This window comes from Pectinophora gossypiella, chromosome 24 (genome assembly GCF_024362695.1).
Source record: "Pectinophora gossypiella chromosome 24, ilPecGoss1.1, whole genome shotgun sequence".
In the NCBI taxonomy this organism is placed as follows: Eukaryota; Metazoa; Arthropoda; class Insecta; order Lepidoptera; family Gelechiidae; genus Pectinophora; species Pectinophora gossypiella.
This window is the reverse complement of record NC_065427.1, coordinates 9035616-9053931: the sequence shown is the minus strand read 5'-3', so window position 1 is coordinate 9053931 and position 18316 is coordinate 9035616. Positions and strand designations below refer to the sequence as shown.

At 37.5% G+C, this 18316-nt stretch overlaps 1 protein-coding gene across 4 annotated transcripts in view; it reads right to left on the bottom strand.

The window, feature by feature from the left end:
• Positions 1 to 18316, bottom strand: part of LOC126377735 (zinc finger protein 883-like) — a 35914-nt gene that overhangs the window by 1996 nt on the left and 15602 nt on the right. The window contains exons 1-6 of one of the 4 annotated variants that reach the window (XM_050025544.1): positions 8075 to 9314; positions 6472 to 7225; positions 5682 to 5830; positions 4513 to 4637; positions 2791 to 2914; positions 1678 to 1793 (exon numbers count right to left, since the gene is read on the bottom strand). In XM_050025544.1, coding sequence (XP_049881501.1) covers positions 1678 to 1793; positions 2791 to 2914; positions 4513 to 4637; positions 5682 to 5830; positions 6472 to 7225; positions 8075 to 8182 — 1376 coding nt within the window. In that variant the 5' untranslated portion in view covers positions 8183 to 9314. Of the gene's footprint in view, positions 1 to 1677; positions 1794 to 2790; positions 2915 to 4512; positions 4638 to 5681; positions 5831 to 6471; positions 7226 to 8074; positions 10630 to 11236; positions 11375 to 12028; positions 12145 to 13096; positions 13221 to 14112; positions 14238 to 18316 lie in introns of those variants that run through there. The other 3 variants (XM_050025541.1, XM_050025543.1, XM_050025542.1) reach the window with 3 other exon arrangements.

Below are 18316 nucleotides of genomic sequence, written 5' to 3'. Positions count from 1 at the left end.
ACCGCCTAATTTTATTTTAAGTTATATCCGTCATTTTCATATCCGTCGAAAAGGAAAGGGACGGATGATTCACAGCTCTTAATTTTAGGAAGAATGAGTAAATGAATGAATAACCCGGGCGAATCAAACGGTACGTCCCTGGTATGCAATCCGTTTGACGTGCTGTCTACTTAGCTGTGTCGGGTTATTGACATGGTAAAATTTTTAGACGGTTGGTTTAGATTTGTGCTTAAAATTGACGTGTGTTCCATAAATTTTATGCTTGTCGATTACCCGTCCCTTTCCTTTTCGGCGGATAAGAAAATGACAGATATAACTTAAAATAAAATTAGATGGTATTTACAGGAATTAGCACCATTGCGTATTTTATATTTAGTTAATGGTGCTAATTGTTAAATATGGCAACCCTTTACCATAATGTCAAACTAGGTGACGTTTTACTTCTTCCTATTATCTCTCTGCAATTATGTTTGCCGTTCATACATCGATAATTTTTATATTCTCTCTCAATGTAATCTTAGACCTCAGTACAATTCCATTTATATTTGTGACGTGTTAACAACAAGTGTTTACAAGACAATTATAGTGTTCGTCTGTGAAGCCCTGCTGTTTTAATGCTTACACCCTCTGTCTCCATCAACCAGCTTTTATACTAATTGGGTCGCGTACTACGTTCAAGATAAATTATGAAATTCTGATTACTAAATAAAGACACATGTAAAACTAACGAATAAAATTTTCTTTTATCTATTTAATTTATTTATGAAATTTAAACAAGAAAAACGTAAAAATAAATCTGACATTTCATCACGTTTTTCTATGACGTCACAGTGTTCAAACAAATTCCATAGTAATTTCGTGTTTTGACGTGTAATAAAAAGTAACTGATTTGACTAGTTGGAAACTAGCCTATTCCTGTATACCTGTCATCTTAATTGCCGAAAAGTAAAAGGACAGATGAAAACGGCTCGTAATTTTCAAACGAATGAGTCAATGAATGAATGCCCGGGGCGAATCAAATAGGTATCTCGCTAGTATGCAACGCGTTTGACGTGTGCTGTCAACTTAATTCTGTTGAGTTATTGGCTGATGTAAAATTTTTCGAGGGTTGTTTTAGATTTTTGCCTAAAATTGACGTGTGTTCCACAAATTTTATACCTGTCGATTGCCCGTCCCTTTCATTTTCAGTGGATAAGAAAATGACAGATATAACTTAAAATTAAATTAGATGGCGTCTGCAGGAATTAACACCATTGTGACACGGTTCTAAACTTAGGTAGCCTAAATACTGGCGTTATACCATTTCTTTTTAAGATTATTATACTGTATGGAAAAAAAAACATGGGAAGAAATAAGAGAAAAGTTTGTATGGAGTGAAATGAAGCCTGCGCTTCCTCTTAAGGATGTTCATAAATACACATCATACACTGTCGGTCTTACCAATAAAAAATAAATAAGCAGTGAAAGTGTGTTTAAGTATTTTACAACTATGCAAAATTGAATCCAATTATCAAGTAGTTCAATTGAACTTTGCTTGGCTGACAAATGCTCCAGCAGAAAAATTTTCGTGTTCTTTTTTCAAAGTTAAAAAAAAAAAACACTTTATTTTATTCGTAAGCCCTATAGTAACATAATTTTACATCAATGAGTAATACCAATGTACTGTTGTTAACTTACCTGCAGTTGTGCGGTTTGATTTCCAAATGAATTAATTTATGCGATTTCAAATTGTCAGCTGAACTGAACGTGTTCCCGCATATATCACATAAAAATTGTGTTACTATTCCGTGCTCCTGCGACAAATAATAATTAATTACAATCTGGGGGGTTAAAAAGACCACACCAAAGCAATTCATCTAAAAAAGCAATATTGCTATTTGACATTTGTATGCATTGCGCACTTACTTTTACATGAGCAACTGTCAAATTGCAATATTTCTATTTAGATGTATTGCTTCGATGTAGCTTTTCTATCCCCCCCACCCCAGATTAAATGTAGCTTCGATCCTGGGCTGGGAGGAAATAAAAAAAAATTAAAACGCCTTTAGCTTCTTTTCTTTCGAAACCATTCATTAGAGACGGAGTGATCAGCGAAAGAGACATTATCTCTTGTCTTTCTCCTGCTGTGCTTATAATATGGTTATTACAGTCTGATCACTCGATTGTCCGAAAGTAATATGATCAAAAAAATGATGAAGATGAAGTAAGGTGATAATGATTATGATGCTTCGGAAGACACGATAAGCAGTCGGTCTTGGTTATTATTAAGCCACTTACTGATGTAAGTGTACACAATGAGGTGTCATACATACATAAACTCACGCCTATTTCCCATCGGGGTAAGCAGAGACTATGGAATTCCATTTGCTTCGATCCTGACACTTCTCTTGCTTCGTGGGTTGTTGCAGGACTAGAAAGTGTACCGCAAAACGGAGGAGGCTTCTACCCAGATGCGGACTTCTTCGTCTATCGTGTGGGTTGTGAGGTGGAGTACCAACCTCGTCAACCCTGGTGTCAGGGTTACTATTGAGCCGCCAAATGCCTCTGACATGGCTCATGTAACGAATACTTGCCTACCTAATAACGCAACGTAACGGTAATGTACCTGTCTGTCTGTGTCTGTGGTGTCCGGAAGTAATAAATGTTTCTTTCTTTCTTTCTTTTTCTTACTTACTTAAATCAGTAAGTAGTAACCGGGACTAACGGCTTAAAGTGCCTTCCAAAGCACGGATCATCTTACTAGTGTCTTATTAGTGTTATCTAGTGTTAGTCATATTAGTGTATCCTTACCAGAAACATATGTTCATTCAAGGCTGTCTTATTATCGCAAGGTTTGGAACAACTCAGACAAATGAACCTGTTCGGGCCACTGACAGCACCAGGATGGGCTTTCGTTCGATGCTTATACACATATCTGAAAATATAAGTTGTATTTTGTTGGTTTAGCGTGGCCCACATGGAAGTCTTTAAATAGGCTCCGGACACAGGTTGGCCGCTGCAAGGATAATCTCTGCAGGTGGGGATACCTGGTTGATGGTTGCGATGATTGCGAGTGTGGAGTATCACCACAATATATGGCTCACCTTGTGTGCTGTCCTAAGTGCCCTAACACCTGCACTATTAAAGACCTTTACGAAGCCACTGACAATGCCGTAAGCGTGGCCAAATATTGGTCAGCAAAAATTTTGTATCGATCGCCATCGACTCGCAAAAAAGAAGAAGTGGTTTAGAAAACAAATAATAAAGATGATTTCCAATGGACATCATCATCTTCAATTTAAAAGCCACGCTCTTGTCGGTGTAGCATTTTCCTCCATGCTACTTTTTTAGGGAAAAATAGGGCAGTGGTTTCCCTCTTGCCTTCCGCCCCGCAGTACTCTGTCTGACGCGAGTGGGATGGCGCCTAGAGTAGTCTATTTCAAAGCCGTACTAGGACTCCTGTTCTCCGCCTCTGAATAGTACTGACAGTTACTGCTGCCCTCTGTCAGGTTCCAGGTTACAGTCCCTGTGACTTGCCCCTTCCGTCCTGCATTGCCGTTCCAATGGACGCTATAGTAAACAAGCAATGAGAGACTTTCGAAGCTATATTCCTCAAACACAATATAGATAGCGCTGTAAATATTTTTCTTCGTTTAACCTTTTAATTTCATTGATAATAGACATATGCATCTTTTATCTTTGTTTTTTCAAAATCAAAATAAAGAGAAGCAATATAGGTAGGAAGGTAATGTGATCCAAATATCAAGGAACAATTATTTTTAAATATGCTTCTGCCACTACATTGTACTTTGGATCGAGCGCGTTTACCGCTGCGCCACCGAGCTCCTCGTGGGAATATTATATACCTATTTAATCAGTAATTTAAAGAAAATACATTATTATTTTACCTCATGTGGCACAAATAAAATGAAGCCTCAGAAATAATGATAAATGGGGAAAAGACTAATTTATTTTCGTTTTACACTGAACCCGCTACACGTACAGTCATAAGTACATGTACTCACTTTAGAACCCTGTCGCACTATCATATTTGACATTTAATGAGGATTACGGTCTTAAAGTTAATGTGATATGGTTTCAAAATGTATGTACATATTAGTACTCGTGACTCTCACTGCCCACTCAACAAGCACCTATTTAACTTAGGGATAACGGACAGCCCACTTTGCAGAGGCTGTCTGGACGCAGAAGAAACTGCCCCCCATGTAATCCTGGAATGCACGGGAGTGTCAGCACAACGGGCAAAAATCCTCAAAGGAATGGGGTCGCTCCGCGAAGCCTGTGAAAACCCCAGGAGGCTTCTGAGCTTCTGGAAGGAGTTAGGTTGGCTTACGTAGTCAACAATTACACGCATAATGGGCCACCTTAGAGTCTAAATGCGGAAAACAGAGCCCACTAACTAACTAACTAACTAGTACTCGTGACCGTACGCCATCTAGGTACCGGATAGAAACTAAACTAGGGTCCCTACACTCTTAAATAGCCGTCAAAAGTTTTAAGCGGTTTAAATACCTCTTCAAATGAAAAGCTTGCCCACAGATGTCACATGAGAACGGTTTGAGTCCGTTGTGTATGTTTTGATGTTCATCGTACCATGTCTTCACTTGGAAACCTTTCCCACAATGTTCACACTTATACTGAAATTAAAATAACACCGTTATAGGGGCCTCTCAGGTGACAAATGTAATTTGAGTAGTTTTGTATAGAAAGAAAGAAAGAAAGAAAAAAGAAAGAAAGAAAACATTTATTTCTTTTTTTTTCTTTTGACGTGACTTATTGTAGATTTGCCGCAGATGGCATTAACAACTTGGCCGGACAAATGGGGAGCGCTGAAGGCTCTCACCCGGTACAACGTTTAAGACAACAAGCCTGAAGGTGCCCAGTTAGGCGCGAACCTCGGCTCAGGACGTCGTCTGAGAGGAAGAATATTTGAAAGAATTAATTCGACTGTAGTAGGTCGATAGCGATAAGCGCTGAATGAGGGAAATCGCCGTCCACGCCGGCGGGGTCGGTATCGGGGTCCTGAAGTGTTTGGTGTCGCGAGCTGATTGGCTGCCTCTATGGCTAGAGCACTTATTTCCATATTGGACGCCACATTAACAAACTTACATAACACAAACAACAAGACAAGACAAGTTTTTTTATGAGTTGTGGTATAAAATTCCCTTGGCTTTGTGCCTTAGGTTTTGATTTCATACAAGACCACACACTCACCACACACACACACCACACACGCACACACCACACACACCACACACACCACTCACACGCACACGCACCACTCACACGCACACGCACCACACACACCACACACGCACACACCACACACACCACTCACACCACTCACACGCACACACCACACACACCACTCACACGCACACACACACACACGGCCCTAGGGGAACAGTCCTCTTCTCTGCCCTCTTACTCAGACCGGAGTGAGATGGTGGCTGAGTTCAGAACCCAGTCCTAGGGAGTGTAACATAGAACCCATGCCCAGGGATACCATCCTGTATTGACTATTTGTCTTCACTTCACTTTTTAAAGTTTATGGCTGGTTTATGTTTATGGTTTACTGTCCTGTATTGACAGACTCTTTGTCTTGCTCTGTATTCAGATGACATATGCGCCCGAGACAAGGATAGCAATATCAATACACTAGAAATATTATAACTATTCACCTTAAAATCACCCCTGTGAACTCTCTCATGCACCTTCAACGCAGCTGAATATCCAGTGCTGTAACCACATTTGAATGAACAATGCAGTTTTTCATTGGTATGGGCACGGATGTGGCGAATTATGTCGTGAATTTCCTTGTACGTGCGACCTGGAACAAACATTTGTTTATTTTTGCTAACATTATATAAATGCATAACCATAGACAATGAGAGACTTTCCAATTGACGTTCACCAAACAGACGATATGGCGTTGTTCAATTTTAACGTGATAATTACCTATTTTCCAATTTCTAGGGTGCATATATATTCAAAAATGTAATGTAATGGCAGAAGCATATGTATATAAAACTAAATGTTGCTTGATATTTGGATCATATTAAGTATGGAATAATGTTCTTATCTATATTGCTTCTCTTTTTTTTTGATCAGAATAATAATGGGTGGAAGTTCTAATTGTACCTTGGTGTAATAAAAAGGGTTATCATTTATACCCAAAAACAAAAATAAAAGATACATATGTCTGTTATCCATGAAATTAGAAGTTTAAACGAAGAAAAAAAAATCTCTGCATCATAAATACATGAATACAAAAATCAGCTATGTCCATGGCTCATACAAAATCGATTATTTTTTTTCTAAATCCCAACTCATAGTACCCCTCAGGTACACTCCAACCTCTACACTGTCCCTAATGGTAATCAAGCTGGACCTCCAGATCATGAGCTCATCATCCTAATCACTTACCACGAAGGATTTTTGCACACTAACAGTAAATAAAACTATGCTTACCACACAAATTGCAAATATAAGGCCGGTTTTGTTTGTGGGCACCTTCTAAATGCTTCACAACAGCTGCCTTACTTGTGAACATTTTATCATTCTCACATTTGCCACACCTATATTTGTCTGCACCATCATTTATTATAAAATCTTCAATATCTTCATCCTTATCTGTAGTTTCCGGTTTATGGGCAGTTCGGTAATGTCTTAATAGAGCTTTTCTATTTTCAGATACTTCAAAACATGTCAGACATTTAAATTCGTAATTAGAAGCTTTTGAAATTTCATCTTCTTCATTGTTTGTATCACTGTCTGACTGAGATGTTTCCTTTTCCTCATCTTTAATCTTTACGGTTATATTTTTTCTTGTATCTTTAGTTTTTTGTTTTTTAATATTGGATTTAGTTTCATTTTTTATCTGTTCAACAGACTTCTGTCCATTATCATTCTCGTTATGATAATAGTCAAAATTTACATCTAAATAGTCAACAGTCATTTCTTCATGATTATTCTCTTCAATTTTAATCAATTGCTCTTTAGTTCCAGCATCTATTAACTTCACATTTATATTTTCTATTGGTACTACATATTTGTAATTTTTAAAACTAGAATAAAACAAATTCAATGATTCTGGTCCTTTTCTCATATGTGTATATAAAGTGTTCTGATTTTGAGCAACTATTTTATTAAATCTGTAAATATCTTCAACTTTTTCTATGCATTTTACACATACTAGGTTCGGTAGGCATTCAGCTTTTGTCAACTGAAACAATTAAAAAGTTTAGTTTATATTCAAAGATTAGTGCTTGTGAGTGAAATCAGTGACATTATTCATAGTGACAACTCTTCCTGCCACCTTATTAACCTACTTACTTGAAAAAAATTGTTACTCAGTCTTGTATGCGCCTATCATTGGCAGACATATCGGAACTTTTCATATGTGTACTTTGTTTTGTGTTTGTTTGTGTACTGCTGATGCACCATAATAAATAAATAAAGCTACGTATTATCCCCTTGTGCATATAAAAGTAAGTGTGTAATGGAAACAAATGTCATAATCTCATAGCAATATTGTTTTTTTAGATGAATTGCTTTGATGAGAGCTTTTTAACCTCCTCAGGTATAGAAAATTAATAGCACACCTACATTAAAAAGTGCAAGTATAAATACCTATACCATTTTGATTTTTTTTGTTATATGGTCGTAAGGCCCAAAGTCCTTTTAAAATCCAAATCCCATTGTTTAACTATTGTGTCTGGAAATCCGGGCCTTACGAGGATATAGGTAGGTTTATAGTTTTAATAAAAAAATTAGGATGGTAAAGTTTGTATGGAACAACAGATTTAAAAAAGTTAAAACAAGAAAACATTTGGTAGGCTGACAGACCTAAAACTCTTACTACACGCCCGTAATGTAAGAGTGAACAAAGATTTGGTGTTAATTCACAGACGTGAATTTGTAGGAAAATTACGTGGCGCGTTAGCAGACGATGTCGCGGGCGGAAACCCAGTAATATAACCTAATACTTATAAGCCAATCTTCTCATCTTTCTAAATCATCTTTCCAAGCAATGGTTGTTAGTTTATAATAGAATAAAAATAACAAAACATACCTCAAGTTTCAAACACGTTTGTATTTTCGCCAACATAATACTGTTATCAAACAAGTTGTGAACATTTTCATAATCGACTGAGAGACATAAACGACATATGTAATTCATGGCTATAAAATTATTTATAAATATAAGAAAAATAAGTTATTTCAGTAATATTACAAAGCACAATACAATACAACACAATTATCGCTAGGCGTACTTGTCAATGACAGCCACAGCCCCCAGAGACTAAAAGAAAACTACGTATCAGTATCAGGCGATCGACTCCATAGATTTTTTTCTAGGGATAGACGGGGTGCAGTTGAATTTGGCATTTAAATAGTTTTTGTTTAAACTTTGAGCCTTTGCCCAAAGGCAATATCTAATCAGTTGTAACTTTTCGTAGCTGTAAAGTGTTTTGTTGTAGGTATGTGGATTATTAAAGAAATCATTGTTTTTTTATTTATAACTTTTATTTTTGAATTTTATAAATGTTTGTATTGTCTGTATGGCGTCTTTTATAGTAAATCTCATACGAGTTATTCAAAAAATCATTACGATTAATAAAAAAATCACAAGGTAAAGTCTCTAGGGTCGAAAACACAATGAAGCTTCTGGATATTGTCGCTGTATATTCTCGACGCAAAGGTGGAGGAGCAAAGCTTAACTTGGCGCACTTAAAACGAAGTAGCATAGAAAAATATCACGAAAACTTCACCAACAAAGAAACAGCTTGTGCGCATGCGTGCCAAACGACGGCTCTTAACATTGTAAAAATTAAATATCAATGTCACTAAGCTGTCATAGGCATGGGGGGGGAGGGGTTTGAAGTCAGGTGCGCGAGGGGCGCGGTTGACATTGTCCCCGTCGCCTACAGGCCGAAATCTTTTTCTATATGAGTGAATCATCCGTGAAATTCCAGGAAATTTTATTTTATTTTTACTCCCTCCATGTGAGAAAACGATTACTTTATATACTTAATTTTATATATTCTGCTTCCTTATATGAACATTTTTTTTTCTTCAGACATCATACATACACTTACACATATACATAAGTGCCTAAATAGGGTAGGTAGTACCTACTTGACTGTGTCAAAGAAAAATTATAAAATGCTAATCTAGAAATAGAAATCAAAAGAAACAATGAGTACGACGCTTTTGCCCTTTTATTGACGACGTCACAGAAAAGTATTTCCATACAAACTCCAAAGAAAACTTTCTTTTTGAGTGTTTTATGGTTGTCAAGTAGCCTATTGTAGTAATAAATGTTTCTTTATTGTTAGTTATATTCTGTGCACATAGTATGTAGGTACTTTGTATTATACATTCTGGACAGGCTAAAGGCTGCGTTTCTATTGACGCGGAGCTGTGCGGAGATGTGCAGGAATCGACCAATCACCGTGAGGGAGAGAGTGACAGAGCGTCTTCGTTTTTCGCTCTCTCGAACTTTGCGATTGTTCAAATCCGCACATCTCCGCGTCAGTGGAAACCCGGCCTAAGACTCAAAACAGCCAACCAGGAAAGAATAAAATCATACAGATTTTCATATACAATTATTTATTTCATTATCAATCAGTTTATAATGTTGTAAGTATACCAATTCACAAAATAATAGTGCTTATTTCTGTAGACACCATCTAATTTAATTTTAAGTTATACTTGACATTTTCTTATCCGCTGAAAAGGAAAGGATCGGATGATTGACAACTGAATGAGTGAATGAATGAATAACCCGGGCGAATCAAATTGGCATCTCGCTGGTATGCAAACCGTTTTACGTGTACTGCCAACTTAATTATGTCGGGTTATTAGCCAATGTAAAGGTTTTTTTTAGGTTTGTGCCTAAAACTGACGTGTTTTCCATAAATTTTATGCCTGTCGATTACACGTCCCTTTCCTTTTCGGTGGATAAGAAAATGACAGGCGTCCACAGGAATTAGCACCATTGAATTCATATTATCTAAATGCAAATGCAATGTGAGAGGTAAACCTAAATGGTGGTAAGCAGCGGAGAGTTGCCGTACTATACGTTAGGCAGAAATTTATAAAACCCTCCCAAAATTTTACGACAAACACACATATTACAAATATACATACATATTTTATTCTCCCGTGTGCGTTCCTTCTTCTATCGTGTGGGTTGTGAGGTGAATTACCAACCTCTTCAACTCTGGTGTCAGGGTTATTATAGAGCCGCCAAAGGCCCCTGACATGGCTCATGTAACGCCTACTACATCAGTAAGTAGTAACCGGGACCAACAGCTTAACGTGCCTTCCGAAGCACGGATCATCTTACTTTTTGGGCAATCAGGTGATCAGCCTGTAATGTCCTAACCAAACTAGGGATCACATAGTGATTTTTGTGATTTGTCCCCACCGTTTGTTTGTGGATTCGAACCCGGGGACCTCCGGATCGTGAGCACAATTCTTTATTATATCTAACATCAATTTGTATTTTTTGTGTCTTCGTTTTCAGGTCTTCTACATACTGCTTGGCATTTCTTCTTATGCTTCGTCAGATTTATGGACAGCTTAAACTTCTTATTGCATTTTAAACACTTTTGGTGTGCCCTGAAAACAATAATTCAAATATTAGTTTAGGTACTGGAAGAAACACAGCCTCCGTAGTGGTTAGAGCGTTAGGCCCTCGCTCCGGTGGTCCGTGTTCAATTCCCGGGTCGAAATAACTTTTTGAGACTGTCCTTTGCTTGGTAAGGACATGGCAAACTTAACCTGATTGTCCAAAAAACGTAAGACGATTCCGTGCTTCGGAGGACTTCACTTTTGAGCATGTTTGGTCTAATGCTACCGAACACGTGATCAAATAGCTAGCGCATTAGATTTATAATGCGCTGATTTAATTATATTAATTTTTAATCGCCAGTGCATTACGCGGAGCTGTCGACGTCGGGTGCACTCCGAAAATTTTAACATTTTACTAACATTTTTTATGAACTTTAACATTTGTTACTGTAAACATTAGTGGAATTCAGATTATAATTATCTCCTACAACCACAAACTCTTTCGCTTAAACAACACCGTTCCGTACCGAATCAACAGATCATACCTCGTTTTTGTTGAACCATGACGGTTTGTACTTTTTTTTAGAAAAACTCCTTAGAGCAAGTGAATGTATCTGTTTAGATGTCAGTATATAAAAGTCAGAAAAGTGGTCACCTTATAATATGTGACAGAAGTGAGTTCCTCCGGGAGTATTTCTGCCCGCAGTCATCACAGACGTACTTTTGCTCCCCGCTATGTACCTCCTGATGCCGCCTCAGCTGGTGCCGCAGCGGAAAGGTTTTGTTGCATGTACTGAAATATTGTATGGTCACAATTACCGATGTAAAACAACCACGGAATAGAAGAATGAGGTTGGAAGCGCCAAGTGAGCGCGAAACGCGCGCAATACAAGTATGAGAAAATAGTTCAAACTTCAACTTTGCACTCCACTCGTACGCAAACTTTACGACGCACGGAGCTGCGCGATATTAAAAGGTCGTCTTGTGCAATTATAACCTGCTGGTCGAAAAAAGGCCTTGCCAACGTCTATCTTCTTCTTCGTGAAAACAACCTTTTTAAATCAAATGTTGCCGTTACAAAGCCCAAATAAACCGGCTGAAATCTCGCGTACGAAAAGAAATTAAAAGTATTTCGTTTTGATTATGTATTTATACACCATACGATTTTTTGAGATAAAAGTTTGTATGGAAATAAGTTTGTATGGAGCAAATTTTAATGCAGCCTGTGCTTCCTCATAAGAATAACCAATATATAATGTGTAGGCATTATACTCGACGTTAGTCTTATTTGACGGCTAAGCAAAATTTGATTTAAATATCAAATACCTAATTCGACAAAATTGTGCGTGGCTTTTACCATTGTAACTATGTTTTTCCTACTGAATAAAGATGTTTTTGAATTTGAATATTTTTTACTGGTAGGACCGTGTATGAATTGGTAACTTACCTACAGCTATGCGGTTTGACTTCCAAATGCAATAATTTATGCAACTTCAAATTATGGGCTGAACTGAATGTGTTCCCGCATATATCACATAGGAATTGTGTTACTACTCCGTGCTCCTGAGACAAATAATAATGGATTAAGATTTGGTTAAATACAGGGTGTCAGTGAGATCGTAACGAATATTAAGGAGGATGATTCAGACCATGATTCAGAGTTGATATTACGCTAAATTCGCTGTCAAAAAAAATTTTCCAGTGGTTTTTTAAATTATTTTCAGTTCCATACGTTTGCGACGACAAATTCCACTTGAGATCAACTCAGAATCAAAGTCTGAAGTTTTCGTTACGATGTCACTTACACCCTGTATACTTTAGATGGTGGGTAAATAAAAAACATAGAATGCGTTCTGCTGCTGGAGATGAGCTGATCATCTATCCCCAAATCCATTTTAAAACTTCGCATCGAGTTGCTGCATTGAGGGTACCCTTCCCGAGGATGTTCACAAAGTGCGAATGTTCCCATTGCAGAAACTCTTTAATTGGGGAACTGGCTGCTTTTGTTCTTTATTGTACTCTGGTCTTATCTGCTTAAAGGTTAGGTAATAATGCTCGTTTTAGACAATCTGAATGCTCGTAGTACACCTCGAACACTCCATACAAAAATTTAATTATTACACACACATATCACAAAAAAAAAACTTTAGTTGGGGTTAGGACATTACAGGCAGATCCCCTGATTGACCCAAAGGCTCCGGAAGGCACGTTATGCTGTTAGTCCCGGTTACTACTTACTTATGTAAGTAGGTACGTAGTTACATCAGCCTTGTCAGGAGCCTTTGGCAGCTCAATAATAACCCTGAAACCAGGGTTGCCGAGGTGTAGCCTTATAAAAATTCTCAGAGACATTATAAACGGGAGTTGCCAAACGTACACGTTCCCCTCTGCGGACACTTCATGAGTTTTGGTAGACATTTATAGAGACGTTGATTTTTTTTATGAGTGTGCAGCTGTGTTGATAAAGCTAGCCAGGTAACTCCCGTCTATAATTTATCTAAGTAAAACTCCTTACCAAAAACATATGTTCATTCAAAGCAGTCTTATTATCACAAGGTTGAGAACAACTCAAACAAATGAACCTGTTCAACCCACTGATAGCAACAGGGTGAACTTTCATTCGATGTTTATGAACATATCTGAAAATGTGAGAAACGGTACATTAGTGGTTTAGAAAAAATATTACAGACTGCCATTGGATGGTGACGTAAAAAAATTGTGCCACAAAGTTACAAGTTTATGTTGTGGAAAATACCTCTCTATGGATAAAAATGATTCCTAAATTATTAGTCGAAAAATATATAGGTACTTCCAATGTAAGTACCCAAATAACATGGCAAGTTTAGTGCCATTTTATTGAATTAAGCACAAAATCTAAGTGTGCGTCGCTGGTATTAAATATAAGTAAAACACATGCTTGAATATTTAGTAATGAACTGTATTTAATTAAAATTTACAAAAAGGTGGAAATGCAACACCCATCGCCATAATGGTCAAAGGGTAGAAGAAAGAATAGAAAGCGGTGTTGCCATATTATAAAATAAATTTTAGTGTGTACTACACACGAAGTCTATGGTTAAAAGACGTAATAGGTGATGGGTTAGCTGAATCGCCGTCTACAGTGGACGAGTCACGAATCAACTGTGTTGGTGAAAATTGCACATAAGATTAACTCATTGGCGTTCCCCGTTTGAGAAGCAAGTCGGTGATGGAACATTTGAATGACAGAATATTTTCTTCAAATTTTGGCAAAAAAAGCTGAAGAGGTGAGTCACAGGCATTGTAACCTGGAACTTGACAGAGGGCAGTGGTAACTGTCAGCACTATTTAGAAGCGGAGGACAGGAGTCCTGGTACGGCTTTGAAATAGACAACTCTGGGCGCCGTCCCACTCGCGTCAGACAGAGTACTGCGGAAGGCAAGAGGGAAACCGCTGCCCTATTTTTCTTTAAAAAATAGCACGGAGAATGCTACACCAAGAGCGTGGCTTTTAAATGAGTCACTCATTTAAATGCCATACAGACTGAAATACCTTCTCATGTGGAAAGCTTGCCCACAGATATCACATGTGAATGGTTTGACTCCCTTGTGTATGTTCTGATGTTCATCGTGCAACGTCTTCACTTGGAAACCTTTCCCACACTGCTCACATTTATACTGAAAATAGATAATACTCTTATAGAGGCAACACACATACACACTTGACTCTCACTGAGCGATCACCAGTTGGAATCCAGGGGGCCTACCGGCTAATTCGCCGAACTTCGGCGACTTGAAAACGATTCAGATAAATCGAAGTTCGGCGTTTGGTACCGGGTAATTTCCGATGTTCATTGCAATCTGGATGAAAATCAATCCATAGATAATAATAGACATATTAGAGGGGTGCATGATTGAACGAATGACTTTGGGTCTTGCGTTCCGTTGAGACATTTGGTAAACATTTAATATTTTATATCATTATGAAATTAAAAAATACGGACTAATTTTGTATGTTATTTTTATTAATTGATAATATTTTTAGTTAATCACTTTGTAAAGTCTTACAAATGTTTAAAACAAAAGGAAAATTCAACGACGGATTTTTCTTTTGCTACTGAAGTAATGAAACGCAAAAAAAAAAAGAAAAATGACGTTATGTTATATCAGCTGACATACTTGAATTCGCGCCGAATGCAACAGTTTTATCTTCTCAGAATTTATACAATAACAGATTCTGCCTGTCATTGTTTTCAAGGAAACACGTAGTCAAGTTTAGGGAGCAGGGGATTAGTTTTTTAAAAAGACAAAAATTAGATTGTACTTCACTAATTTACTTTTATTAACTATGTGAGACGTGCGTACAAAGTTGGATGCGCGACACGAATGTCAATTGTGCTTAAACTAGTCTTACGCTAAGTGCTTATCTATGCAGAGGTTCCAGGAATTATGCCACCCTTGATGTGCTGATCAAGCATTCACGGCTATAGTGCCTACAGTCCTTAAGGGCTGGGCTGACATAACTCCTCCCTCCTCAAGTTCGAAATCACCTGACGATTTAGAGTCACGATGATTTCGAAAAACCTTAAGTTTCCATAGGATGTAACTTACACAACTTAACGCTATAATTATATAAAGTACAATAGTTGCTAGACTAACACTATTCGTGTCTACGATTACGCTTTCACTATTTGTTTCACTGGTTGCACTAACACTTTTTAGATCACTAGAGAGTTGCTTGAGATTGTCCAAATTAACGCCCTTGATGTTAACACTTACTTCGGTACTAACGTTTATTTTCTGCAAGTCTGGTAAACTAGTTATTGGAGTAATTCTAAGACGGTTGTCAGCCATTGAAGATTGCCGCCGGTCTAACTTCAGGTCTTCGAAGTAGAGATCGCATCTTTCATCCGTAGTTAGAAGGTAAGTTCCTCGTAGCTGTATTCGATTGACGTCGGCCTGGCATTTCTCTGTCATGATGTGGTTGGTTCGGCTAAATATTATCCAATTCTTAGGTCCGATACGCTGAATTTTAACATCTTCTATATCTACGGCATGCAGCTTGCAGAGCGTCAGGTTATCTTCAAATTTCATCAAATGCTCGATACAAGTGGGCTCAGGGTAAGTAACTATGTCATCTTCCCCACACAGGAACTGTTCAGCAGCTATTTCCTCGCAGTGCTTGTCTAAGGGTAGGTATTTCAAACCATTCGCCAAAAGGTAAGGATATTTGGGTATTATTACTGATGTGAGATTTCGGATTGAATTGAATATAGGTATGGAATATAATTTGAAATAATTGTACATATAACCATCAGTTAGGGGAACATCCATTACAAACGTAATCTGATTTTTCTTAATATACGCCTTAACATTAAAAGTAGTTTCTATATTAACTAAATTATCTACACTAATAGGGTACACCAATTTATTGACCGTACTTATAGATTCTAAAACATTCAAGAGTTCGTCGGAGTTTAATATAGACTGATGAAGTACTGATACCTTACTTAGTGCCAGTGATGTTTCAATTTCACTTATCGTGAGATAAATTGAATAAAAAGTGTTCATGAATAAATGATACATGTTTAATACATATACCGCATAGATTGAATTATTTTCCTTAGTAGCTATGTGTTTAACTAACCTCTCTACTCGTTTGAGGCGTTCATCTATTATGAAAGAATTATTTTGTAGGGTTTCAGTATTGTTAATTATAGTATTCACCATTTTTAGAATAATAGACATTTGGTGTTCCCTTTTAATTTCATTTCCCTTCATTTGGGAGATCAATTTGTCATATCGTAAAGCATCATCGTGATCCAGGTTTCCGGTAATTACTTTGATCATAGAACCGAGAGGATTCAGAAGGCCTCTCCTAACTCTGCTAAATGGCATTATTTGTTTAAACTTTTGTATAGTTATGTTGTGCAAGTTTTGAGCCTGTAATTTAGCGTTATAAAACTCATTTTCATAAGGTTTATTATTATCAATCAGTTTATCGAATTCCTTAAACTTTTTAGAATGTAAAATGAAGTCATCTTCGATGCCACTTAGGTCTAACACCTTTACGATAGTCCATGTGCTCTCCTGTCGATGTGCCTGACCCAGTTTAACGGGTAAAATACCCGGGTTTTTATCTATGTCCTGAAGTTGTAGATTCTGCACGCCATGTATCAACATCGTCCATGTCAGGGCCAGCCAGCACCTGCGGAGGACGTTTAATATTTTTAATGGGTACCTTAGTTTCCCTTGTGCCTATACGTATTGGTACGACATTTCTAACCGGTTTGCCTATTACTATTGCCTTGTGATATCTATCCTTATCCTTTGCCTTTCTTTTATTGACGTCCTTAGCAAAAATTACATCACCTATTTCAAAGCTTGGTTCACCTTCACCACCCTTAACCTGTCTAGCCTTTTCCTTCTTTGCTAAAGCGTTTTCACATATGTACGCGTAGAGATATTTCATCCTTTTATTATGGTCCTTTATGAGTTGTTGAGTGAAAGACCTCTCAAAGTCACAATCGAAGACTTGACTCGAACAAGTGTGGCCAAAAACGACCTCAAAAGGCGTGAGATTTGTTGTTGTATGAATGGTATTATTGTAGGCCATTATGGAATAAGCCATGATGGATGCCGCGTCAGTACACTTCTGTTCATAACGAGCCAAACGATATATTTCTATTATAGTCGAATGGAAGCGTTCGACTATACCAGTTGAATTGGGATTATTGGGGGTGGAGATATGAAGTTTAATTTTGTGAAGATTCATAAGTTCCCTCATGAGTTCGTTATTAAACTCACTGCCCGGATCACTTGAAAGTTTCCGAGGTACGCCGTAAAATGAGAAATATTTCGTGAGGGCTCTTACGACCTCTGGGGTTGAACGGTTTGGGATTTCAAACGCCTGTGCGAGTTTACTAAAAGCATCAACAAGTGTTAAGTAGTGACTTCCATCTATTGAAAATATATCCATAAACACCTCCTGAAACGGAGCGTCCTGAGTTTGCGTAAGTTGCAGAGTTGGTTTTAACGGCTTTCTATCATATTTCATTCGGCGGCAGGCCTCGCAGCCGTTTATAACTGCAGCCACCGTATTAATCATGTTCTCCCAATAATAATTTCTACGAATTCTAGTTGAAGTCTCCTTGATGCCGCGATGACACGTGAGACCTTCGTGATATTTTTTTATAATAGCTTTTTGTTCTCTTTCATCTTCCACATACACTATCCGTTCAGTACACTCATAAAACTCTACCGTTCCGCGTTTAAACAGTTCAATTATAATTTTCGAAAAGGCTTTCCTCAATGTTTCATTTTCAAAATATACAAAATATTTAACTTTGGGTTTTATATATTCTTTTAAGAATTGTTTGATGATGTCGTCATCGTTAGGCAAGAACACTTCTATTATCTTTTGTTTTTTTCCAGAAAGGTCTTTAACTTGTATGGTGTTTTTAAACCATTGATAAATATGAATCTGGTTAGGCTTTGTGTCAATTGCTTCGTGGAGAATAGGGATGCCAAATGATTCCAACTCCAAACCCGAATGAATTGTATCCGTAGAGCTACCGTCTGAAATTATTGGGAACTCGGGCTCCGAGTCACGGTGTTCCAAGTTTTCTGATACGGTTAAAGTTTCTGAAGAATCAGAGATTGTTATTGTATCAGAATTATCACGTTGACGTCTTTTTGCTAGTTCAGAAACCCTGGCTTCAATTTGCTTCATGAATTCTCCTAGCTCGTCTTTCTTA